Source organism: Hippichthys cyanospilos, chromosome 22, assembly GCF_059441005.1.
Source record: "Hippichthys cyanospilos isolate Australia breed blue-spotted pipefish chromosome 22, RoL_Hcya_1.0, whole genome shotgun sequence".
NCBI lineage: Eukaryota > Metazoa > Chordata > Actinopteri > Syngnathiformes > Syngnathidae > Hippichthys > Hippichthys cyanospilos.
In genome coordinates this window covers 4,593,912-4,619,480 of record NC_142390.1, presented here as the reverse complement: position 1 = coordinate 4,619,480, position 25,569 = coordinate 4,593,912, and the positions used below count along the sequence as shown (strand labels likewise).

Below are 25,569 nucleotides of genomic sequence, written 5' to 3'. Positions count from 1 at the left end.
CGATACAGGAAGTGCGGCAACATTGGCTATGACAATTTCCTCTGACTGCAGATGGAGGTGAAGAGGGCACAGGCAGGGTTCTGCTGGCGGGAAGAGGCGGCGCCAGGCGTCACAAACAGTAAGGCGAATACCAGAAGTACCAAAATATGTGCAGAATTTGGCATGGTGTCAAATTAAAAATTACTTGGAAGGGATATGCGAGATTTTAGCAGGATTTCCGTGGGTGTCAGCAAATCAAATTTAATGCTTTGTAGGGCCATGACAGGAACAATGCAAGTTTTCTTCTTAAGAGCAAATTAATTTGAACATGCAGCAACTTTGTTAAATTGTCTTTTGTAAAATGTTTCAGTGGAACATGAACATTATGAGCAATGATAGCACAGAACATTCAGGCATAAGTTTCAAAGCAAAACGTAAATAAAACAACAAACGTGCCATGAAAAGCCAAGTAGAACATTTGCAAATGTATTTGGGGTTATTGAGACACTTGTTGCCGACTCCCAATTACATGAGTCAGATCGTGAGTGGTTATCTCTAAACGCAGCCACATCCCAATTGTAAGAGGGTGTGTACAATGTTGCAACCACATTTGTTTTTTTCTCCTAATGTATTGGAAATGCTTTCAAATGAGGTCTTGGTCTCAATTTTGTCATAAAAAAAAATCAGAACCTCCGATGGACAAATAGGTTTATAAAATTAATCTCACAAGTTTAACTTGTAATAGTGGGCACTTCACGGTAACTTTGAACCTTTTGGTGCAACACTTTGTATAAAATGAAAATGGACAGTCATATTTGTGTTTTCAGCAGTTTCTTTGATATTATCAGTGTATGTTATCATTACGCTCAAATGTTTCCTGTTTTGACGGTTTTGCGAAACATTATTTACAACATTCTATTCATTGTACCCATAATGCAATTTCGGAATACACTATTGTCATTATGACGACTCCGGTTAAAATGTGCATAGAATTGAGACATATTCAAATGCATTGCGAGGAAACAATGCTATTTAACAACTACTACAGTACAACAACTGTAATTCTGGAAAATGACTTTCTGACCTTGCACACATCTCAGTTTGTTTTTGTATGCCAGTGTTCAAGGCATTCGACGCACAAGCGAGACAGCACAGTTTGACTGATTGACTTCGAGTGTGCACGCTAACCTGCACTTCTCACGTACACGCATCAGAGACGCCGAGGTTCCGCTGGACTCTGGTGCTGCGTTATGCAATTTTCTTCCACTAACTACGTACTTTCACTCCGAGGATTGGATGCGCTGCAATTGCACTTGAGTTCCGCTGGAAACTAAACCTAAATGATGCAATTTACTTCTCGTACTGACGCTAAAACTGAACAGACATGGCGTTGTCAGAAAATTAAGATCATCATAATACTAACATATTCAGAAGGAAGAAAAATGACATGTTTTTGTATGATTATGTCTTGCTGAGACATAATGGACGCAAATGAAGAGGCTAGGTCTCAGGGCGATAAGCTAATGTAATTCAATATTTGTGTGTAATGTAATATTTACTTCATGTTGACCTCATTTCAGGTTGACACAAGCACACTGTAAAGTATGTCTCGCAATTGAAGAACCCCATTTGACATCCTATTGAAAGTGGCCTGACCCATATAAGGTGAGATAACATAGAAGTGAAATTGTTCCACTTCGCAGAAACTCTCATATGCATCATCGCACACACTCGCAGACTGCAACAACTAATATATATATATATATATATATATATATATATATATATATATATATATATATATATATATATATATATATATATCAGTGCATGTCTAATGTGCATTTAAAAAAATATATCTTTTTTTAATATATATTTATATATATATATATATATATATATTTTTTTTTTTTATGCACATTAGACATGCATTGTGATTTGTTTTTGTCACATTTCAGATAACAATCATATTTTTGCCTCTATTTTCAGATATAAAGGAACTCTTTGTGAAATCATTCTTTATCGCAGCTGCACTTGTTTACTTGGCTTTTGTATGATTTTTAGTCGCAGTGTAAGTGTACAAAACAAGCCGCCGACGGCATGACTATCCCAATATGCACCCTATCATGCCTCCGGGGGAAATTCTGCCGCAAATGCTCTGGAGGGCATGGATTGTTACTCTGCATTCTTCGGTATAAAAAACTGCAAGTCACAATGTACGGAGTAGGTCATAGATTTTTTTTTTTTTTTCTTGCTGTAATGCACAACTTGCATCGGAGACCAAATGAGCCATAGAGACTATTTCCCACTCCAACCGACTCAGGATTGATCAAATCACCTTGGGGATACATCGCCTTAGCAACACCATCCAAAACTCGTTGCAGCCAACAGCTGAGTAAACAAATTCAAAGTACCATATGATTGCTATTTACTTTGAAGCCAGGCTGGGACATATTTATATGAAAAATGTATTATAAATTCCATTGCAACCTTATTTTGTTGACCCCCACTTGTTCAATAATGCGCATTTTTCTTCTTGGCTGCGATGGTTGTATTAAAATAACCTAGCTAAGCCTTTCTAAATGACAGTTGAATCCCTTCTCTACATTTAGGAATTTCCAAATATATTCCCTGGGGATGGAATATTATAGCCTGTTGCCCTGTCACTCATGCAAGCAAACAGGGAAGGAAACAATGATACAAATGTTCTTTTCCAATAGGAGATTGTCGCTCGTTTTCTCCGTGGAATTGGTCATCCTGTAACCAGGCCGATCGTTCCATTAGCTCCAAACAATACGTTATTAGAGCGATGAACGCTAGGATAGCAATTGTCGTTTAAAGTACTCGAGTCAGACATGCTTTTGGCATCTTTCTTAACAGGAAATAACATGACAAAAGCTGCAAAATATTACTTACACACAGTAGGTCAGGAAGCTTTGATGTCAAAATGGACTCTCACAGCAGAGTTCTTTCTCTTGACCTATCGGCAATTTTAAGAAATATCGCAATGGAAATATAACCAAAGAAAACATGTAGTTATAATCAAATACAATGACAAAAAAATTCTATTAGCCCTGTGACGATATCAAACATGTTTCTGGTCATTTTGTCAGACATCCAACTGTAATGCGGTTAGATAGAAATAATGCTTGCCAAGGGTTATCTCGCTCCCCAATACCGAATAGTAATAATAATGAATATGAACGAAAGACTTTAAAGTGTTCAATTTGGTGGCTTCAGATCCAAATTTATACTCAATGTCCTCATGGCTCCATCTGTAATCCACTCTAATTCTCTTTATATCGTATGCATTCGATTTAGAATCCCATCATCTGAGAAACCGATCACCTTTAAATCTAGTTTCAATAGCCTTAAAAAAGTGTCTCTGAATCTAACATGTATAGTCTGTTATATTTTTATCTCGACTGGATTACGGTGACCTTTCTTACTTGAGCGCACCTGCCGACCGTCTGTACTTTAGGTTCTTCATGCTCCGTTTATCACAAATCACTATTTTGTTTACAACAAGGCCGACTCTCACTTAGTGGTTAACTCAATGGCGTAATATATCTCAAAACTACGCAGAAAGACGTTTCAAGTGATTTCCTACCCTAAATGCTGAGAACATAGATTCTTAATAGCTATTTTGAGAGTTTTTACATAAAGGGAGAAATGGTTATATACTTGACAGTGAAGCTAGTGGTTAACAGACACACGTGTGTTAAGAGACGCTAAACTGTATGTGTGTTTTTTGTTTTTAACTGCTTTTCCACTCTTTGGGGTCAAGAGCACTCCTCACAGTAAAATGCTGTTTCTCTCACAGTGTCGACATGTTCCGCTTTGCTGTGCGGCTTGACCGCAGCCAAGCGCATCCAACCCGAGGCTTTGATCTCTCGAACCCGCTGAGCCGGAGCTCCTGCCACTTACCTGAGAGGACGTGAGTCACTATGAGAACTGCAGGTACGCTCCAGCAAAGTCATGCGGATAAAATCCACTCCTTCTGCTGTATATTATGCAACAAATATTTGACTTAGTGATAATATTGCCCAGTTAATTCCGTTAACCTTATAAAAAAACTAATTTGGAATATAATCATAACACAAATAGCAAAGGCATTTCGTATCACACATAAGCACTTGCGCATTTTCTCTTTACTCGCAATCCGATTCTTGCCATGTCATGCTGCTTTTTAAAGGCGTCGACTTTTATGGTTATGCACTGGACACCTAGCCGAGTCATCAGTCTTACTCTGAGGAACAGATGTTACGCAAGTCCTTCAGGTTACTTAGTTTTTTCGTGGTTAGCGGTGATTGGCATTATCTGCTCACGATATATCGCTCAACCTCATCGGGCATTGTTTGGTATTCTGCTCGGAAATGAATGTATTGCTGATAGGGGCGGTTGTAAATAGCCTCTGGGCTCTTCTTTTTGGACAGCTCAGATAGCTGAACCTCGCTAAGCTTGCTAGGTGACTCACTGGGCCAATAAAATTTGGTTAATTAATTAATCAAATCCATTACTGAGCGTTAATGTTTGATCATCCTTAGTAGGCACGTTTTGAAAGATAATAGATGAAAATACCAATTTAATAATTAGGGACATTATGCATGCGTTTGTGGTGCATTTGGCTTGCCTTTTGGAGGGGAAATCAGACATAGATACGCCGGCCACGCGAAAAGGGAACACAAACGAGCGCTCGCTCGGCTAACGCATGCAAAGCTGCATATTAATATCTGCAGGTCAATGCAGTCTAGATGTTATGCAACTAGATTTATGACTGTCGTGTGACCTGCATTCGCCCCCCCCCCTCTCAAATATTTCAGTAACGAATGCACTTTAACATTCTGACAGTGACACATGAAAGGTGTTTAATATGCACAAATATTCCGAGTGTGTTTTCCCCTCTATGCATGATTTTCACTTCAAATTATGATGACCAGGCATGCCAAAACCTTTGGCAGTCAAGCACCTAAGTAAGTCAAGATGACCTTCCGAGGCATTTCCCCTGGTCAGCTGTCGCACGTGAAGAAGCCAAGAGTTTGGGAATATAGGTCATGCTCATCTGATATGTGGGACACGGTTATTTGCAAGCGTTGATCACACTTGAGACACATTGAAAAATCGGTGGAGATTTTAGGGAGACGCCGTGGCCAAGTGACTCCCCAGGGTGTGCCCAATGGAGGACTTGAACTAGTACTTTGTTACCCCCCCCCCCAAGACAATGATGATTTTAACGAAAGACCTATGGATTCCAATGAAGCGTTTTTCTTAAGATTTATAGAAATTAATGCGACAATTTCTATTATACAAATACAATACTATACTTTTTCTCTGGTTTGTTGTTTGAACATATCTGCGGAGATCTCCCTTTATGTAGTAGATTGTGCTTCATGGTTTCATAAACGACCTTCCGTAAATTTCCATCTGGCGCGCGCCCTTGCCAACTCGGCCCGGTGTCATCTTGCGCCCAGGTAATATTAGACTAAGTAGTTACAGCATGTTCTCTGGCAACAGTGACATCTCATTCAAGGCGTTTTGCACTTCGGTACGATTTTGGCTGCTTTCAGAATAGAATGTGTGTGTGTGTGTGTGTGTGTGTGTGTGTGTGTGTGTGTGTGTGTGTGTGTGTGTGTGTGTGTGTGCAATCTCACACATAAAGCAATTCCTCGAATTGAGTTAATCCAATGAGAGGTGATCTAACGCACTCTTTTCCACCTCCTGTTTGGAAACTTTACAAGCTGGTGCTACAAGTCATGGCTGAATGCAAGCGAGACAAGAATGCTAATTTTCAAAGACGTGATAACATTGGTAGGTTATGTCAGAAAGAAAGTTAGACCGGTACGTCTGTTTTTTTTTTTAAATAAATCAACTCCTCCAAAATTTCCGTGACAAAAATGTTCAAATGTAAAATTTCACCTAAAGTGCTGACGATTCCCAGAGCCATCAAAATCTCTTATAGTCATCAAAATGCTAATGTCATTGGCCCATCCGATAATCGCTCTATCCTTATCAGAATGATGGCACCGGTGGAAAACAGAATTAACATTTTATGTAAGCTTTTATGTAATCATAATGTTGCCAATGTAAAAGCTCATAGGGGGTCTCAGACTTCGGCCTTTGACGAAAATGCTTTTTTGCATTTGAATTCATGTTATTCAAACATAGATACTATGTGGAAAAAAATGGAAAAAAAATGTCTGTTTTGAGTTAAGCGGGTATAAATCAACCCCTCTAATATTGGCGTTGAAAATGAGGGGGGGGGGGAGTACTCCTAGAAATAGAGTAATTCATGAAATGATTTGCACGCAAATGTGTTTTTCACATTTTTATTCTTCATCATAATGAAACAGCACCACGGATAAAAAAAAAAAAAAAAACATGCCTTTCGATGGGTACAACGATAAATTTGATAGTTGAGTCTTAATGTTGCAGAGTCCAAGATGCACTGCTGTCAAAATTGACCCAGTAATCCTCTTCGTCTTTTTTTTTTTTCTTAACACTTGCCGGAACCACCCAATCAAGAGCGTCAGTTTGGCTCAAATCATGCAAAGGAGCTGATCTAAAGACAATGCTGGATGGATACTTTTTATAATACCTGAGATATTTTGGCGGAGCAGACCGGAATATGCAAACCTATTCGGTGGGGAAAAGACGAATCGCAATAGGTGTCGTGATTAACATTCATAATTATGAGATTGTACCCACTAGATGGGCCCTTCAGCCCTTATGCTGGTTCACTTTAAAAGGCCTGTGGAAAGCTTTCCAAGGTTCAAGTAATACCTCCCCAAGTGTTTCTATGGCAGCAGTTGATGCACAGTAAGATCAGAGCATTGATTGTCCTGGCGGAGCCTGATGGACATTTTGTTGTTTCTTTTCCCGCCTCAGTATTGCTCACAGGTCGCCTTATCTCGAACTAAGTGTTGGCCAGCGAGAGATGATGAGCTACAGGCCGTGTCGTGTAAAATAGAAACCTGTTTCTAATCATTGCGGTGACAGTTAAACAATGTGAAAAGGGACAGGGAACCGAGCAGTACTTCTACAAATATACAATAAAAGAAGGAAAAAAATTACTGTCATACAGCAAAAAAAAAAATGCATGTTATACATATTTATATATATACTAAAACAAAAATTGGATTGCAGAAGATTCAACAATGCAGACACTGAGAGTCAGTGTACAATAAAATAAAGATTATTTACAGAGCATATACAGTTGTCCAAAAAGACCTTGTGTAATCCCCCCAAAACAAACATGCACATAAACACTATTTCATTCGAAATATTTCTTTGCTTCATGTATTTAGATCCACAAAAGGATCTGTAAATGTTGTCCACTTTGGCTGGATGTTCTCGCAAATACGTCGAAACGGATTTGCCAGTCAAAAACCTTCCGTACTTTTCAAAGGCACTGGTAAATAGAAGCCAATTCATGTCCGCAAAGGCACAAGTTCAATAGATTTACCCGCAGTCGCGTTGCTGATTTCTTTGAAGGCACCAGTACATTTTTGGATAGGCCCAATCATCGTTGTAACTTTTCGAAATGAACTACATGACATTCACAAATGGGTCATACATTCGGCATATCGAAATCTAATGTACGGCTTCACCTTAACTCATTTTTACTGGGTCAACTCATGCGCCACCATTTTAACCGGATCGGCAGCGATTTGAGTCAACGAGCGTATGGCACAAGTTGAAAATATCCGACGATAATACTCATCACATTGTCGTGATTCAGTTACAAATTGCTTATAAAAATAACATGTTTGAGTTGACCAGCCACGATTGCCTGAAGCACATTCACTGTATTTTGTACAACATTCACCCATTCGGTAGACAATTATATACATATACTGTTCAAATCTCCTCATGACTGTAATACTGGAAGCATCTCCAATGCTTCGTGTTGTCACATTGACGGCATGAAGCAAAAACCGGTCGACTAGCGTTATTGTTTGGGTATGTGCACGCAGACTTTGGCGAGCCTCTTTTTCTCGATTGTTCACATTGAAGAGAGCAGCAAACGACACCGACTGACTTGAGTGTACATTGTGTTATTCCTACGCCACAAAGCCATGCAAAGAAGTGCTCCGTGTTTTCCGGGACGGCCGCAGACTCCGAATGTCACGTTCAAGTGAAGCAGAAGTGACGCTCGCCTTGACGGCCATTTTGGAAAGTGACAAATGTGAGTTTGCGTAGTTTTTCCGCGCGACGATCCTTTCAAAGTGTCTGCTTGCCTATCACGCTTCCAGGACTTTTTTTTTTTTTTTAATACAACAAAAACCGACAAAAAGTACAGCAAAACTCATCCGAAAAGTCTGAAGAACACCTTGATAAGTCCGGCTATTGTGGTAGATGTATATTTGAGGAGGGACTGCGGCGTCGCTCCAGGGAGGTCAGAGGTCATGCGCTTAGTGCCCCCCGCTCGAACCGGGTGGATTGTGGATCCAGTCGAGGACGATGAGTGACAGGCTGCCAATCATGAAGACGATTCCCACAACCAGGAAGACGGCGGCCTGGGGAGCGAGACCAGAACAGAATAATATGAAATGCTTTCGGACGAGGGAGCGCGCGCCGCGGGGTTTCTGGCCAAATTTCTAATGAGCCACATTTTGAAATGGGGCCCCGCCTGCGGGGATGTACGAGGAAAGCTGATCTGTTGAGAAAGTGCGGACGGTTCATATGTGCGGACTCACCCCGATCTTCTGCGGGGAGCGAAGCGGTACCGACTTAACCAGGCGGAGGTAAAAGGCGGCAGGGAGGATGAAGATGAGCATTGTAGCTGCCGAGGAACCTGACAGGCAAATAAAGGCGAAAGGTTAGAAAAATGTATGGAAAAATAACCTCCGTCCCTGCCAAATGGAGTCTGAAAAAGAATGCAATCGTTTTTTTATGTTTTATTACAATGGAGGGTTGTGTTATCGCCCTCTAGTGGTACACAAAAGCATCACTGAAGGTTCAAACAACAGTTAGTGAAATTTGAGTCCAGTAGAATACATTTATGTGCAGATCGGTTGGATTTACTGATTTTCCGTTGGTTTTATGATGTTTTACGACCCGGAATTACTTTGTTTTACTGCAGTGCGTTTTCAGGAGTGAGCAACTTGAATTTCTTTGGCGTTTACAACTCGTGACTGCTTAGAATAACCAAGGGAATTAAGAACTATATGTTTGATGGCATGGTGTTGAAGTGTCAAGAATCTTTAAAGTGAATGGTCATGATTTTCTCACGCGACTGGCCGCTTGACACGACCTGACACTTTAAGCTTGTGCACTTTTTCTTTACTCAAACAACCTTTGACCTGGAGCCGATAATCGGACCTCCTTGTCCAATCTTCACATGATCCATTGTGGGATTCGCGTGGGATTTCCTCCATTTTTTTTTTTTTTTTTTTTAATTCGTGCACTCACCAATGAAGCCGAAGATGTCTCGGATGGTCGGCACGAAGATGACGAGCATGTTGTTGAAGAACAAAATGCAGGCAGCGATTAGCATGTGGCGAGGCCAGCTGAAACCTCGGCCGCTGAACAGCAAGGTGGTGATGGAGGAACGGATCTGATCAAAAATAAAAACAGGATTCTTACATCAAATCAAAATCTAGTTTGGAAACATTAGTTATGCTAGTTTGCTACTTCCCGCCGCCGCCATGTTGTGGAGCATGTCTTTCGACAGAAAACTACTAATATTAGTGGAACTCTCGTCTTTCAGTTCCTCACAAAAATTAGAGAGAAGCACCACAGACATGCAGAAAAACTGGTTATCCAAGCAAGTCTTGTCTAAAGGCATCATTTAAGTGTGTGGGTGTATAATTTAACATGAGTGCAATGTGATGTACAGATTTTTATTAATAAATGCTCAGAATTTCAGCTTATTCGTAAATATCCTCCATTTCTTTTTGGAATAATGTCCTGGGAGTTAAAACGTTTTTAAAATCAACAAAATTGACCATGAATTCCAGCCCTAATGTAAATCTTTCAAACATGTCTGCTTTTAGGCATGCACCAAAATGCTGTTGCAACGTAAACAAAAAATCATGACGCTACTCTATTCCGAATGACTGTGAAAGCAGGTGGTTATGTTTTGCGAAAAATACAGCACCTGGTGTTTAGACTTTCTAATAATCGGGATTTGGCATGACAAGATAAGAAAAAGAAATTAGAGCAGGCCTCGGTTGTCTTACGCTCTAGTTATCTATCCGTAACAACAACATTCCCGAAGCGCGTTCCCACACTTGCCATTGACCGAAGTGTGCCAAATGCTTCGTGTACAAAAGAAGGAAAAAAGGTGTGAAGAGAAATGGCGTTTGCGTGGATCCCCGCTAAGAGGCCCGGTACTGCTTGAACCACAGGCAGCCCGTTCAAGCCTCCAGTGGGTGAAAGGTCGACAGAATCAGGTGAAGCCCGAAGCACCCATCGGGAAGCTGGCTACATGGGGAGCGGTTACGAGAGCCCGGGCTCGAGGGCGCCTATTCAAAAAGGCAAAAGGATTATCCCGCGCCCTGCAAGGCGACCGTGAGGTTGCATCAGCCAAGGCAGTGAGAGGAAGGCGGATGCCCTGAAAGGAAAGGGGGAGGTGTGCCACTTGTAGTTGACAGTTGATTGTTTATTTTTACAACCGGCTTTGCTTCCTTTCTCTTTTGTATTTTATTGCTCGGCTTGAAATGCAGCCCGCTCTGGCAGATTTATTTCTAATTATCATGCTCGAGTCGGGCAGAAAAAAAAAAAAAGTAATACTTTCTCCAATCCAAAGCGGATGACCTTCATTGCGATGGAGTTTTCTGGGATTACAGCCAAAACCTCGTCAGAATGAAGAGCCATCCAAGGCAATAATTTAACTGCATCCCCCTTAAAAGTCGTCAAACTCGCACCCTCTTTTCATTCTCCCCCAACAGCTGTTGCATAACGAGACTCGGAAAACTCGAACCGGGCCGGGGCATTTCTCTCCGAGGCTCCAAACTATTCGGCGCCCAACTGTTACCTGGCGCGAAGCCTTTGAAGTACACCGTGTGATATTTGTACACTTTTGACTCTTACTATTTACCTGCCAGGCACCCCCGCCGCCCCGCCCTCTCCCCCCCTCCGAACACACAGCGAGAATGCGGATGAACTAGTGAGACGGCCTTTTAGTTTTTCAAACCAGCCTTTTGCAGACCTCGTAGTGACTTAAACATCTGTAAATATGCACACCTGCATTACACGCTAGAAACCAAAAAACAGAAACTGCCCTGGTTGCCTCGTAAATAAAGACGAGCGTTTTAGTTTCAGCTGAAATGAACCGGAAACGCACATGTACAGAAAGTCCCCTTTTATGCAAAATTATATATATTTGTTGCCAAAACAAAACTTCAAGCAGAAGCTTAGCCTAAATGGAATGCTCCAGCGGTGCTCTAGAGGTCATTTGGAGTCCTGCAAATCACTTTAGCATTAACTGTAATTTCCCATATATAGCCACATAAGCCTCCAGTGGCGACGCGTTCAATGACCGCTCACAATGTCGGAAATCACAATACTGACCGCGAACACCTATGTAGCTTACGAATATGAATACAAGAAAATATAAAGAGTTTAGGAAGATGAGATGTATTCTGTTTTGCTGTAGTTTTTTCATTGTTGCCAAAGTGTTGGTGCGTCTTCTACACGGTAACAGAAAATACCAGAATTTAATCCCAAAATTAAGGTCCAATACAGAGGTGCGTCTTATATTTTGTCAATTACGGTCATTTTCTGAACAATGGTTTGCAAAGATCATGAAAAATGACTCAACCCCGAAGTCGAAGATCCTCTAAAGAGATTTCCGATGCTGCATTAGCTCTCTGAATGCGTTTTCTATACTCTAGAAAGTCTTATTTTTATCTGCAGCGGAATAGAAGGCACTGAAGCCTTGACGTCGAAGTAGCGCCAACACATTTGAAAATTGACGTTAAGGACATGAAGGCGACTGTGAACCGTATCTCCAATCAGAGCCTGAGAACTAGGACATGTCTGCCTCCACGTAAAGCCCCTTCATAATGCAATTGAATCCTAGCAAAGCCCTGTGTGATCCGGCCTCCGTTTTGTATCTCCCCTCACGTGACTGCGCACAAACCTACACATGCTCATTGTGCCGTCCAAAGACACGTACGCGCACGCATTCTTTGCGCCCTCGCGTATATACGACTTCTTCGCGGGGCGCCGAAGGCTGCAGACAAAGCTAATGTTAATCTCGCGCTGAAGGTCGACAAGCAAAATAAAGGTCGTGATGATTCAAGGCCAGATTCTCAAATGTCAGGTGGAAACTTGGCAGAGGGACAGCGCCGCTCTCCATCTGACATCTCACCTGAAGCCAAGGTTGTCACTGTCACGGTACAGTGAATGCAGCACAATATACTGCAGGCGTAGCAATTATCCATTAGGGACAAGAGAATCTTTGTCGTCTTTTTAATCATGTATTAACAAGCCAAATATGTTTGTGCTTACCATTGGCGCGAAGCAATTTGGACATGTAGTCCTACCTTTTAATGCTCGCCCTTCTTTTAAACACATATTGTCAGATTTGTGTATTTTAGTGCAGTTCCGCCACATTAGCACGTACCAGAGATCAGTAGTTCCCAACGTTATCCTGGAAGAGGTCATCAGTTCTACTGTGTAATCTATTCTTGCAACTTTGCAGTGCCCAATGTGGTTGAAACTAATTTTTTTTCCAAACCAGCAGGAAAAGGCACCAGGCTACTTATGCTTTGGTAACTAAGCTACCAGTATTGCAACTATGGCAACCAGTATAAAATATTAGAAACGTCTCACTATGGTGCATTGTTCCGTTGTGGCCCCGACTTGCCCTTAACGACGCGGTCAAGGTGAGGGTTTTTCCACTGTCCACTCTGATCCAGTAAACTTCCATTGCATAGGGGGGCGGGGGGAATCCTCTCCCTCCTCCCCCTCTCATCCCCATTTGAATCCAGTGTCATGCAAGGAGAATGTGTCGGTATATGAATGTGCTTTTGTGTTGATGTGTGTCAGAGGGTGATCAGTCACAAGGCAAAAATGTAAACAAATGTGATTTATGACTTTAAGTAAAACGGGAGAAGCGTTTTCACAACAAAGGCTTGCTGTGTCATCCTCTTGTCTCCGTTCGACTCAATGACAACAAATCTGCTGCTGCCACCTGGTGGCCGCTTGCAGCTTCTACACGAAGCAGAGGCGTCTATATTACCCAGGCTAAAAGAGGGCATGAGACTTCCTCTTGGTCAGCGGCCAAATTTATCATCCTTGTCAGATGAAGTCCAAGCTAAATTTAGCCCCTGGCCATATTTGGAAAGGAACTATGTGGATGAATGTATCCGGGGGGTTTTCTATGGGCACAATTGCAGGCTTATTAGTTACTCGACATGCAATCAGACACTGAAGCGAGGCATGAGTGCTGATATCGTGCAGGCGGTAGCGTCCCCTGTCGATTTGTTGAGGCATTTGACTAGGCTTCTTCATGAAAGAACATGAGTATCGTCCTGATTGTGACACAAAAATCACATCCTGAGCAGTGAATATATTTATGGCTTTTCCATTTTTGTGAACCGGGTCACCAGTGAAGAGAAGATATATTTAGAAATAGAATAAATAGAATAAAAAGGCCTCTGGGAACAGCAAATACACAGTGGTTCGAAAATTCCTCACATTTACCACGGTTTGCTAAATACCAGGCGCAAGGGGTTATTACAGCCATTTCCGTGATTGTATTTAATATAATTATGAGATTTGTTTAATGTGAGGTGTCATTTATGTCAAATGAATCGCAATTTCAATTGAATTATCATTTGACTGTGCTATTGTGATAACATGGCCTTAGCGATAGGAATTCGGGGTAGAATTTTGGATACGGATCAGGATGTCATGCGTTTGTTTTTCTCTGTTGAAGACGTGAGATACTTACAGGGAAGAGCACAATGGGTACAGTCAGCGTGACCGCAGTGAGGACAGCCAAACGCACCAGCAGTAGCAGGGTGTCAAACTTGTAAACCTTGGTGAAGGTGTGAAGCAGCTCCGCCTCCACGTTTTCTGTTATGCAACGCGAAAAAACAGCCATTTGTAAAACGTGACCCAACACAAGAACGCAATCTCGTCTTGTTCAGGCGTGACATTGACTCTGTTCCCATGCAGGTGCATGCGCGGCGTCACATGAGCCGGCGATATGATCACTTGGGCCATGTTTGGAGCCGTAATGGGTTGCGAGGCCGAGCTCTTTTATCGGCGCAATTCACACCGGGCCTACTGAAAATAAACACTCGTTTGCGAGCCAACTGTGTCACGTTAGTATTATTAGACAATGTTTAACCTTCTAGACGTGTCGCCGGTGCCGCTGATATCTTTATCTCGGCTTTTGGTTGTTGAATTTGGACAATGCTAATGTACGATGTAATGTTTGGATGTACTGTACTTTAAATGTCGAGGACCGGATTACAGTGCTGCTTCGCCGTCTTTGGGGAACGCCGCCCACTCAGGACACAATCGCCGCGTCGCGAGAGCGGGCGTATAATCGGAAATCACAATATTGATTCTTCACGTCTGCAATAACAAATCCTTACCATAAAAGGTGAGGTAGCCGAATAGCGCTGACATCATATACATGACGAGCATAGCTAAGATGGACAAGTTGGAGACGTTCTGCATCTTCTTCCTGCTGCGACTGCAGAAATAACATGAGATTTAGTTATCCGCTCACTTTAAAAGTAGAACAAGTGCACTTACTCTTTCAGCTCGCTGTAGATGGGCAGCACCTCTGGGTGGCACACAAAAGCAAAAGCCAGGATGGGCACGGTATACGCCGTCTGGAGAAGACATCGAAAAGTTACGTAAGGCTATTTGTCTTGTTTTAGTGGTGCGACAAGTCAGCGCTTTTCAAACTATAAGATGGCGCAACTTGAGAAAAATGATTGTTCTCACGTCCAAGGTTTGCCTTGACCACACTACTTATAACCATTTTTTTTCAAAACATGCAACATCCGCAGAAATCTTAAGTGTATGAAATTGCTCGTCAGACGTCAAAACTATAAATAACGTGTACCACAAATTGTCCCCAAACCCATGTCATTGCTCTATGTATCAAAAATTTCTCACATCGTCGTAACTCATGCAAATAGATGTAATAGTTCCCACCATTATTCTCCTTGTGGCCACTAGAAGGCAGTATAAGTACAGTAAATCACAGATAAAAGAGGAGTTTCGCAACTTTTTTTTTTTTTGCTAAGAATAGAAAATATACTGTATGCCTTTGATAATGCAAGTGTTAATTTTAAAAGTTGATGCTACACTCGTAGATTTTTACTATAGAAAAATGCCCAAGTCTAATCAGAGTAAAATTTATATTTTAGATACTTTATTTAGACTGGGAGCAAATAGTCTTTTTTTTTTTTTCCTTTCGGTAAACATATTCTATAAAATGTACTTTGTACAGATGCTATTTATTAGCTTGTCTATAGCGCTTTGCAACGTGTGTTAGCATTAAGAGCAGAATTTTCGATAGCAAATTGATTTTAAATACATGGCATGCATCGTAAACTGGGAGTGTCATCTTAATGCTTGTTTTTTTTTTTTTTTTTGGGGGGGGGGGGGTGAACAGGTAAATACTGCCACAAGGCTGGAGTTGCAAAAGTAAGGACTACATTCTTCAGGACAAAGAAAGGCAGATTTTGATTTATATCCCAGCGTAGGTTCTCAGTGGTGCACAAAGAGCATAAATCCTACATGCCTTAAAAGACAGGACACACCTTCAACAGCACCTTTACCAAACATTCTAGTCGGTGACCTTGTTGAGGCCTTTTGCCTCCTTTCGCCGTCAAAAAAAAATTCTTATTCAAACAGCACACCTACCTGTGAGTTGAAGATAAAATATTTGGGCGTGCACATGTCCTCATCGCGGTGCGGCTCAAAGTGGACGCCGGAGGAGGCGTGAGCGCCCTGGCTGTCCGTGACCGCCGGGGACACGTCCGCCCGGGAGAAGTCCATCTGCTCCGAGCGGTTGTGTAACGCATATACCCCCGGCATGTGCGAGGCGTTCATGCTTAGGTTAGCTGACGGCTGGTCCAAGAACGGAAGAGGGCACGGGAGCTGGGTTTTCTTGTAGATCACCTAGGAAGGAAGATGGCGCTCATTAGGTGTAGTCATATGCAACCGTAGTGACATCTAATACGCGCAGCTTGCGAATTAGGTTCATCTTCTTCCTAGAACTTTAGTAACCATTTCTACTTTTTCTATTTTTGTATTCCCACCTGCTGGACCAATTGCCACTGTTACCATGGTCATATTTCTGACAATCATTTGGAACAGGGTTCTTTTTTGTTTCCCCCCCCCCCGTGAGAAGATTCTTCTAAAATCTCTGTCGAGCAAATGTTTGATGACAGAAATAAACTTACGACTCCCAGAAAGAACACCATGCAGGAAAGAGAAAAACCACTCGTGTAGCCCAGATAACCTGCAAGGCAAATAAAAAGACTCAATCAAAGAAAGACAGCAAAGATTTTGCTACTATTTTTTGCTTTTCTATTAACAGCTGGAAATTCGTTTGGAAGTCTGTTGCAGGATATGGGTCGCAGATGTAGGTCAAATAGCCAAAGATAGATGGATAAAAGATGTGAGGGGCAGTTTGCAAGTGGGTTCTTTTTACCAGTCTGTCTGTAATGCCAATAGATACTCGTCTAGCTCTACCTTAACTCCATAGCAAGTTCTGCTGGAGCTGAGCCCGGCCCATAAAACTTTGTGTGAGCGAGCTGACTAAAAGATACGTTGCCTCATGTTGCTTTCGCCAGAGCTGACAGAGAAACGGTGTTAAATGACTTTTGGCCAACTCCAGACAGCTGTGAGGATGCGACAGGGGTCTTTTACAAGTCCGCGATGATAACTACCAGCGTGTAAAGCGGCCGTTGATTTGCGTCACCGTCCAGAACATTAGGTACCGTTTCAGCCTTTGCGGAGTGCATACGTACCCAAATTTTTAAGCAGCGACAAGGGGAAGATAATTCCGACTGACACAAATATCACCAGGTAGTTTCCGTTCAGGTACCATTCACTGCAAATTAAAGGCGTGGCCATTAATTGACAGCTAAAATAACAGATTTATCAATTAAAATCATTGTTCATCGCTGCCTTACTGTTAGAATCTGAGAATATTCAAGATTCAAGAGTTTGATTGTCATGCATCGTAACACTACACGATTCTTGATCCGTTCACTTCCCCAAGCGGACTTACATTTCACACAATAGAGCAAAAAATAAAGCAGGCAATAAAAACAAGAATAGAGTAATAAGGGCTGTGATAATAAAGCAGTAATATAAGAATAAACTCACATATTCCATCTATACAAGCAAAATAATAATAATAATACTCACCCGGTACTTTCTTCTAAACCCAAAAATGCCCGAATCACTTCTGGCAGCTCGTATTTCACAATAAAGAGGTAGCTCGACATGGCTGAAAAAATATCAGAGTCCAAATTTAGCCAAAGATTAAGAAAAGAAAAAAATCTTACATTGTGAACCGACACCTTACCGCCAATATTTTGCATTATGATGGATCCAAACGCCGCAATTTTTCCAGGCCACCCAAATGCCCTTTCTCCAAGTTTTTCATAGATGAGGGATCCTGTCAAACCATCATTTGATATTTCAACACTAAGCAGCTCCCATAACATGAACTACCTTGTTTTATATTAAAAAAAATTAAACATTGACTACCAACCGCCTTCTTTCGCCGTCATAAGGAGCAGATGCACAGAATATAAGGAGAGGATGGCAACAGCAATGAGTAGGAGTCTGTGTGTAACAAAGAGGAGAAAAAGTTCAATGCTAACATTAGCTATGCTGCAATATTATTATAGATGCGTCCATACTTACGTAAACAATATAATGCCAGTGTTGGCCATGGCGTATGACAGGCCCAGGATCCCGCTGCCCATTATGGCGTTGCTTAAGTTAAAGACCGACATTCCAAAGGATGTATGGCCCGGATGCTGTGGGAGTTTTAGCGGACAAGAGAGATGGAGGTGAGCAGGGATTACATTGTGAGAACAGTGGCAAGTGTTTTACTCTTCTTACGTATTCTTCATGGTACTCTTCATATTTTTTTTTCTTCATCATGCCATTCGTCAGGAACTTCTGACTCTCACCATCGTCCATGTCATCCAGGAACTGACTAGAGAATTAACGCAAAGCCACTTTTGGAATTGTTTCCATGATTTTTTTGGTGGTTTTTTTGTGTGTGTGTGTGTTTTCCGCACGCTACCTGTTGATGGTGGCTTTTTCGGAATCGATGGTCTCAGTAAATCGGTCATCCAAACTATCCGTGCTGTCATCGTCGACCTCCGTGGCGACTTTCCTCAGCTCCATGCGATCCGCGATTCCCGGCATAATGATTCACGGCCAGATGAGTTTTCCAAAGCTCACTTGACAGCGATGTTCTCCTTTAATACCTACTTGATAGTTTGTTTTTTTTGTCCTAATGTGATCCTAAAAGGGGGGGGGGGGAATATGTTAGAGCAGCTTTTGACTTGAACGTGTTTTCACCGCAAATGAGTCTGGACCATTTCCTGGAACTGTTTGTCCTGTTACCTCACAGGAGACGGTTTGCTTTGCAAAACTCGGACGCCGCTCGGACGCTTGTCATTGCAAATGTCCGACTAGGTATTATAAATGTGCCAAATAGTGGATCTTGTTTCATTTTTGGTCACATTTACAGAAAAGTATCAAAGGCGACATGCTTTACATCCATATTGCTGGCTTTAGTAAAGTCAACAAAGGCTGAAATTAGGTCACGGATGCAAGGAGTTCTTCAGCCATCAAGGGGCCCACTTGTTCATGTTGAAGGCCTCAGCGAGCCACAGGGGAGGAGGTGTGCCTCACATTTTCCAGTTTAACATCATTATTACGTAATGCAACGTAGACATTGAGTCTAAAACGAATTGCTGTGTCATAGTTTTACAAAGAGCTCTTAGACGAGAGCGAGAATGAGTCCTTGAAAACGATATCAAACTCCGTGACGTGGTCATTTCACTCCTCGTGTTTCATTAATTGACTAAATAATGTTAATCTTCATCGGGTAGCTTCGTATTAGCGAGTTTTGTTAAGCAGTTAATTGTGTAATTCCACTAACAACAAAAAACAAACGTGATCCAAGCAAATGGGATCCAAGCAGCCATGCCAGTGAATACAATTTAAAAGGATACCTGTTCACCATTGAAGTTACAGTACAAGTCAAAAGTTTGTAAACAGACTAAATCAGTCTACATTTGAGGTGCTAATAGACCATAAAGATGGATCTAGATTGTGACATGTAGATCTTCCGCGGTAAGCTTTATTTCCTTTAGTCGTTAACATTTGACATAAAATGTCAATGGCACGACGTTACACAACCACGGCGGCATCATGTGCTACTTGTTAAGCCACTCCACCAAAACAAGCCGCTGAGCAGAAGCATCTTTGCATCACAATACACATGATATGTTTACAGTCAACGGGCTCTCATGATTTCACGTCATAGAAAGAAAAACTAAACGAACCGCCTCACCCTGACTGCTGACTTGATTTGACGCACGGCCTAGCCATGACAAAATAATTCACACATCTCATTTTCATGCATTTTGAGCAGCCACATCTGGAATACTCATAAAACCATGTGCATCTAGCCACAGCGACGCTCTGGAAGATTCCTAGGAAACCCCACATACTCATCAACGTGGCCAAGAAACATAAGCTGGGACAATTCTCGTATCCTGGAAGGATTCCACTCAAATTTTCAACCCCTCTTTTATCTGAAATGCCACAAGGGTCACACAGTGACCTAATTTGCCAAGACAGGTTTTATATAATGCGCAAGTATTAATAAATAGTCGCTAGGCTGCTCACTGTATAAATAAATAGTCACTAGGCCATTACGATTCAAAAATCCGATGGAATTGTATTGCAATCGTTCTTCTTTTGGTTTCGTTTCTAGAAGAACCTCTTCTGACCTTATTCCTCCTCATCCTCCCAAGTAAAATCTTGCATCAGCCAACCAACCACTTGAGCGCAAAATTCTTTCTTTCTAGATAGCAGCCGGGGGGTTTTTCCCGCCCCCCCGAAATACTCGCTGCGGCCGGATCATGCATTAAAAAAAACAAAGGCTCGGAATGCGCATTTGCAAACTTAAAAAAAAAAAAAACATCTAAAAGATGACAGAAAGCTCATTTGTAGCATATTTGAAAAAATCAAAAATACTTACTCGTGCAGAAAATTCGGATGAAAAAAAAAACGTTCTTTTTCTCTTAGCCAAAAATACTTTGTAGTCGTCGAACGCTACCGTAGAACTGAAGGTTGGAGGAGCTGTGGCTATTTTGTAACTCAGGTGAGAAGGGTCGCTTTTAAAAGGGGGGAGGGAGGACGTCGGTCACCCAATCAGGACAGGGCTCTCCTTTTGAGCACGCTCATGAGAAACCCACCCCCGCCGCCAATACCCACACAATCACACACTTACTCAAACTGCCTCTACGGAAAAGAAATACATTAGAATAACTTTGTAATATAAGCATTAGTGAGCACCGTCAAATATGTCAAATCCAAATCTCTTCAGTGTGATCACATGGCAAGTCACATGACCTTTCTTTTTATACCACACACGCACAAATGACAGTCACACGCTGCCAGCTAGGCACAGTAGGTTGTGCCACCGCTCAGCCAATCAGAGGGCAGCTGCGGGGGATGTCGCCGTGCCCAAGGTCGCGTACGTGTCAAGGATGAGACGTTATCTCGTCGCGACGTCATGTTCAAACAGAGAGAGCATACATGCTCCACTTAAGTGAACTTTGAGAATCCTCAACTGTAGGTTGGGGGAAAAGAAAAAACATCCTCTCAAATAAAATGGCATTTTTACCCATCCCGCATTTGAACATTTCAACTTAAATTACACATAAACTATCGTACTGTTTGTCATCGGGAGGCGGGGTCAAACGGGGCGCCATGTGACAACAGCGTCTCAGCGTTGGATCGTCTGTTTTCCTGAAATTCAATTAACGGCGAAAAAACTTCAGCGGTGACTGTGGCCCTCCTTTCAAACATGTGAGGGCAATTCAGTAAATTTACATGGGGGGGGGATGGGGCATTCTTTTGGAAATTGATCCTTTTAGCGACCGGCTCGCAAAGCAACAAAATGAGGGCTCACTCACTCCCAAAAAATGAAAACAGCAATTTACCCTCAAATTCAGTCCACCGGCATTCCTTAGATAACTTCAACAAATTCTCTGCCAATCACCTGTGACCAGAAAGCTAAGAAAACTGGAAGGGGGGTTGGGCGATGAACTCGGTGCCGTCAAGTCGAGGGACGCATGAATTATTTAAGTACAGTTTTGACGAGGGAAATTGAAAAGACCGTGACGTAACCCTGCCAAAAAAAAAAACAGAGCAGTTTCCTCGCAACAAAGATGGCTCCTCAGCCCCCGCGCCATCACCTGTGTTGACACACCCTTGTTATGAAACGCCATATTGCTATATATATTCACACAGCACCATGGAATTTACCACCATTGATAAGTTCTGTGTAAACAAGAACAGACAATTTTTAAAATGAGTTGTTTTTTTTTTTTTCTTCTGCAGATCCTTAACCAACCGTCCCGTTTACATCACTCGACCTAGTTAAAAAGATGCGATCGTTTTCAAAAGTCCGTTGCCAAGTGGGACATGTTTGTGTCATCATCATCATCAATAGCGCGGGGTTGTTCACCTTTCCCCTTTTCATCAAAAGACTTCCAGCGAGACTCATTCAAAGTCAGCGTTCCGCAGGCCTTAAAAAAATGCAATCTGAAAGAGCTAAATCCAATGGGTTAAAAACCATCAATTGACGAATGCCAATGAGGGAAAAAACAAAGCAGATAGAATAAAGATAACAGAAATTCGCAAACAAAACAAACTTGATCTTGGGAATAATTCTTCAGTAAGCTGTTAAAATCCTTGAGAGCTCTATCGAAGACTTGACAGTGCCAGCGGGGCCTCTAAGAATTTCACAGGTCTGAGACGACGTATATTTCTGGCTCCTGTGTTCCATGAGTGTGCCCGCAAAAACCACTGCTCTTCCGTATGACATAACGAGCGTGAAACGACGATATAAGACATTGCGATGCTTGTTTGTGTGTTTTCCTCTCATCAAACGGCATATTAATGTTGCCGTTCACAGTTTGCTTCAACGGATAACATATGTAAAAGTCCAGCGAACCGTTCATTTATTTTCAAATTAAGAGCAAATTAGTTGAAACATTAAGACACTTATTGCCGAATTGTTTTTGCTATTTTAGTATACCTTAACTTTGCTACTTTATATTCCAATGTTTTTATATTTTCTCATCTGTATTAATGTTAGTTAATTCCATTTTAAACCCCTAGGTGGTGTCAAGTAGCCAAAGAAATATTGTTACGTCGAGCTGGACTGTATTTGAGCCACTTTTTTTTTTCAATACATCTTTCTGAGCCGTGCAGCTCTCATTTATTTTTTGTTAGTCAATTTCTAAGTGCCACGTCCTCCAAAAAAGAATTTACACGTCACATGTTGTGCCGAACGCATCACTAACAAAGTGTAAAACCAAAACATATAGACAAACGCAGTTGGCGTCACGGCGGTAGCCACCTAAACTCGGCCTATTGTACGAGCACCTCGCGTGTCCTGACCTTGTTTGTGACCTGTTCCTCTCCCTTATCGCTTTGCATTGATCCGCAAACTTGAACGTGACGACAGCGACGTGCTTTTTACAACTCGGAAACCTCTTCGCTCGTGGGCCTCATCAAAGGAAAAGAAGGGTGAAAGGGTTCACTTGTTATTCCTGCACAAAGTGATTTTTTTAGCCAAACAGGACAATCCTAGAATTCAGTACTCTTTCTTTCTTACTTACTTTATTTTGTCATATTTATCTTAGTAACTACGAGCTGTATGCTTCTGTGTGTTTTATAGCTGCTCGGTGTTTGCCTGAATAATATAAATTGGCAATTCTCTAGTTTCCTTTGTCACCTATATTATGCAACTTACTGTATGGTCAAGCTTGCGCATAAGTCATCCTGTGTATTATTTATGGCGGCAGGCTCTTTCACTTTGCTGCCAGAGGCTCAGGCAGCCGTCCAGCTGGGTTTTTCTTGGCCTGTCGAGGCTTGAAGAATGACTTGAAATGCATTTTCAATCCATTCCGCGGGGCCACCTTGTATAAATGCATAAGCAGAGTGCCGTAAAAGCACAAACAAGTTTGATTTTGGATTCACGGAGAGCTCACGGCAGAGCATTTGATTAAAACTCTGTTGACTAGAACTCATACCGTAGAAGAAAAACAGGAAAAGAAGATGAATTTGATTCATTTTCTTTCGTCGAGCTTGACGCTAACCCTTTAGCTAGTTAGCATGTTGCACTAATGGCGAACGGCATTGCTGGTTTTAGTGTTGGCAGAGCTGACCAAGAATGAATTAAACTAATTACCGTTCACCAATAAATGGCGCTTGTTGAACGTTTGTCCAAACGCAGTCATCACAGCTAATACCGCCGCACTCGCTTTCATGTCATATCGCTTAATTTTAGGACAAGCCAAGGGTCTAAGCAGCTGTGTGGGCAAACATCCCATCGTGTTTACAAGATCTCAAACGCCACACTGAGACCTCGTGGTTGACTTCTGACCTCTGACATGTGGAAAAGAGGAAAACAAAATTCGCCCCCTTCTGTGAGCAGAAGTGTCGCTTGTCACTAAATCCAGAAGAGATGGTGGTCCACCTTTGGTGAACCCTTCAGGGGGCGTGGAACGGAGACGTTTAAGCTCAACGCAGGTCTTGACAGGTTTTGAGTTTCGGCTTCTCGCCGTGCTGCTAAATTCTTTGCCGAAGTGTAGAAATTGTAAATAACTGCAACAAATTGAAGTCAAGCTATATACAAGTTGGTCACTTACAGTATTTATGTATAAAAAAAAAGCTATTAATCTTATTGCATAACCGAATATGAACCCCTCAGGTCATGAGGCATCATATTACATAATTTTGTTGACCGGTTCAATATTACATCGAGTCAACACGTATTTACCTCAGTGGGATAAAAGTCATTTCAACCGCTTGACTTTTTGCGATCAATCTCCAAATTAGCAGTTGAAATTGATGTTCCGCTTCAGATATTTTATTGAATGGAAGCAGTCTTTTTAAGTCACCGCAGGGAGGAAAAAATGTACTATGTGGTGAAGTGGGCCAGAGGCGAATATATGCATGGTCACCGTGTATTAATAGCGGCCAAAGAATCAATGACGGGCTGAACATGCCACTCAGAAATGCAAGAAGAGAGGGTGCATTGCTTCATACTACCTGACCAGTGTAAACATGCTTTAGAAAAGTTCCGATAAGCAACACAATGGAACGTTATAGAAAATGTAGGTCAAAGGTATGCAATGGAAATGCATAGAAAAGTGCATTTTTTAACATTTACCAGTAATTGGTGCTTTTGACAGAAAAAGATGTATTAGTCCTCAAGTTTATTGTTGTAGGCTAACATGGATTTATTTCATAGAGTTGAATGAATCTTGCGGTGTGATTTGCTTTATTATATATAAAAAAAAAAAAAAATCATGCCCTAGTGTAAACATCAAATAATTTGAGAAGTCAAAATTCTTGCAGTGAAATTGCTGCTAAAGTGGCTCTTATGTTTACATAGATACTGTGTGCACATTGCGTTTTTGGCTCTGGAAAAACCTTAAGTCCAATAATCATTCTTGTGAGCTAAGTTAAGGCGTTTTGACTGCATAAAGCAACAAAAAGTCCAGTTTAAGACGTCACCATGAAGCATTTGCCGTCTCTAGTTAAGCTAATAACAGCAGCGCCACCACGCAGCCCACAATTGCAGTCCCAACATAGTTATTAGCGCACTATGACTCCTGTTACATTGAAAATCTGCCATCCACATTTCAATGCGCTTTCCTTATTGCCGTTATTAATCAGCGACAGAAGCGTGTTCGGCTCCACGCCATGTGAGCCCCGCGGAGGCAGACCCTTTTTTGTTTTGTTCCACAACGCGTGGAGGGAAAAGGGGAAGCTAGGAAGATAGTAAACAGGCAATAAAAGCAGCAGGATTACGCACGCTACACACATTTTACATTTCACTGAGCGTTTATTTAAATTTCAGAAGGAAGGGATTAGGAATCAAATTGTGTGGCTGAATCGAGACGCCCTTTCGGCGCTTTTACGCGCGGCTACACCCTGCAGGAAGCGCTGCTGTTGCAATCTCCAAACATGCCGTTTAGAAACAATAAAAAGGCGTAATCATCAAACAAAACCATCTTCCAATTGACTTCAATCTCACGCATGTGCGAAATCCCCCACCTATTAAAACGAGAATCATTTTCGCACCTCAACGTTCAGTTTGAGGATGCAACAAATGAATGCAAGATACAAGCTATTATTGTTGTTATTTTTCCAAGAAATAAGAGTATAAAAAGCCTTACCAAGCGTGAGTGGAAGGCAGTTGCAAGTAGCAGCAAGCAGGAGGAGGAGGACTATTGGAAACAAGAGATGGAGACCCTTCCCATTTAACAAGCAAGGAGACTGAGTGGAAATTTCCATGTGCCATGTGATGACGGCAGCTAGTAAAGC

At 41.8% G+C, this 25,569-nt stretch overlaps 1 protein-coding gene and 1 long non-coding RNA gene across 3 annotated transcripts in view; one reads left to right on the top strand and one right to left on the bottom strand.

Moving 5' to 3' along the window:
• LOC148405564 (uncharacterized) overlaps positions 1-21,748 on the top strand; it is a 25,221-nt gene extending 3,473 nt beyond the window's left edge. Inside the window, exons 2-5 of the long non-coding RNA XR_015864136.1 lie at positions 52-118; positions 1,560-1,644; positions 3,803-3,939; positions 21,568-21,748. This is a non-coding gene — a long non-coding RNA (uncharacterized LOC148405564). The remainder of the gene's footprint in view (positions 1-51; positions 119-1,559; positions 1,645-3,802; positions 3,940-21,567) is intronic.
• slc38a4 (solute carrier family 38 member 4) lies at positions 6,290-25,569 on the bottom strand. Of its 2 annotated transcripts, none has more exons than XM_088406029.1 (16): positions 25,422-25,569; positions 18,227-18,450; positions 18,040-18,136; positions 17,839-17,954; positions 17,684-17,757; positions 17,495-17,587; positions 17,335-17,416; positions 16,932-17,014; positions 16,362-16,420; positions 15,820-16,077; positions 14,698-14,777; positions 14,535-14,635; positions 13,883-14,007; positions 9,391-9,535; positions 8,676-8,773; positions 6,290-8,495 (listed from the first exon to the last, which is right to left on the bottom strand). In XM_088406029.1, the coding sequence occupies exons 2-16, from the start codon at positions 18,349-18,351 to the stop codon at positions 8,391-8,393; spliced, it is 1,641 nt and encodes a 546-aa protein (XP_088262155.1). In that variant the 5' UTR covers positions 18,352-18,450; positions 25,422-25,569; the 3' UTR covers positions 6,290-8,390. The 2 variants fall into 2 exon arrangements, with proteins under 2 accessions (XP_088262155.1, XP_088262154.1); XM_088406028.1 differs by lacking the exon at positions 25,422-25,569 and adding an exon at positions 20,201-20,356.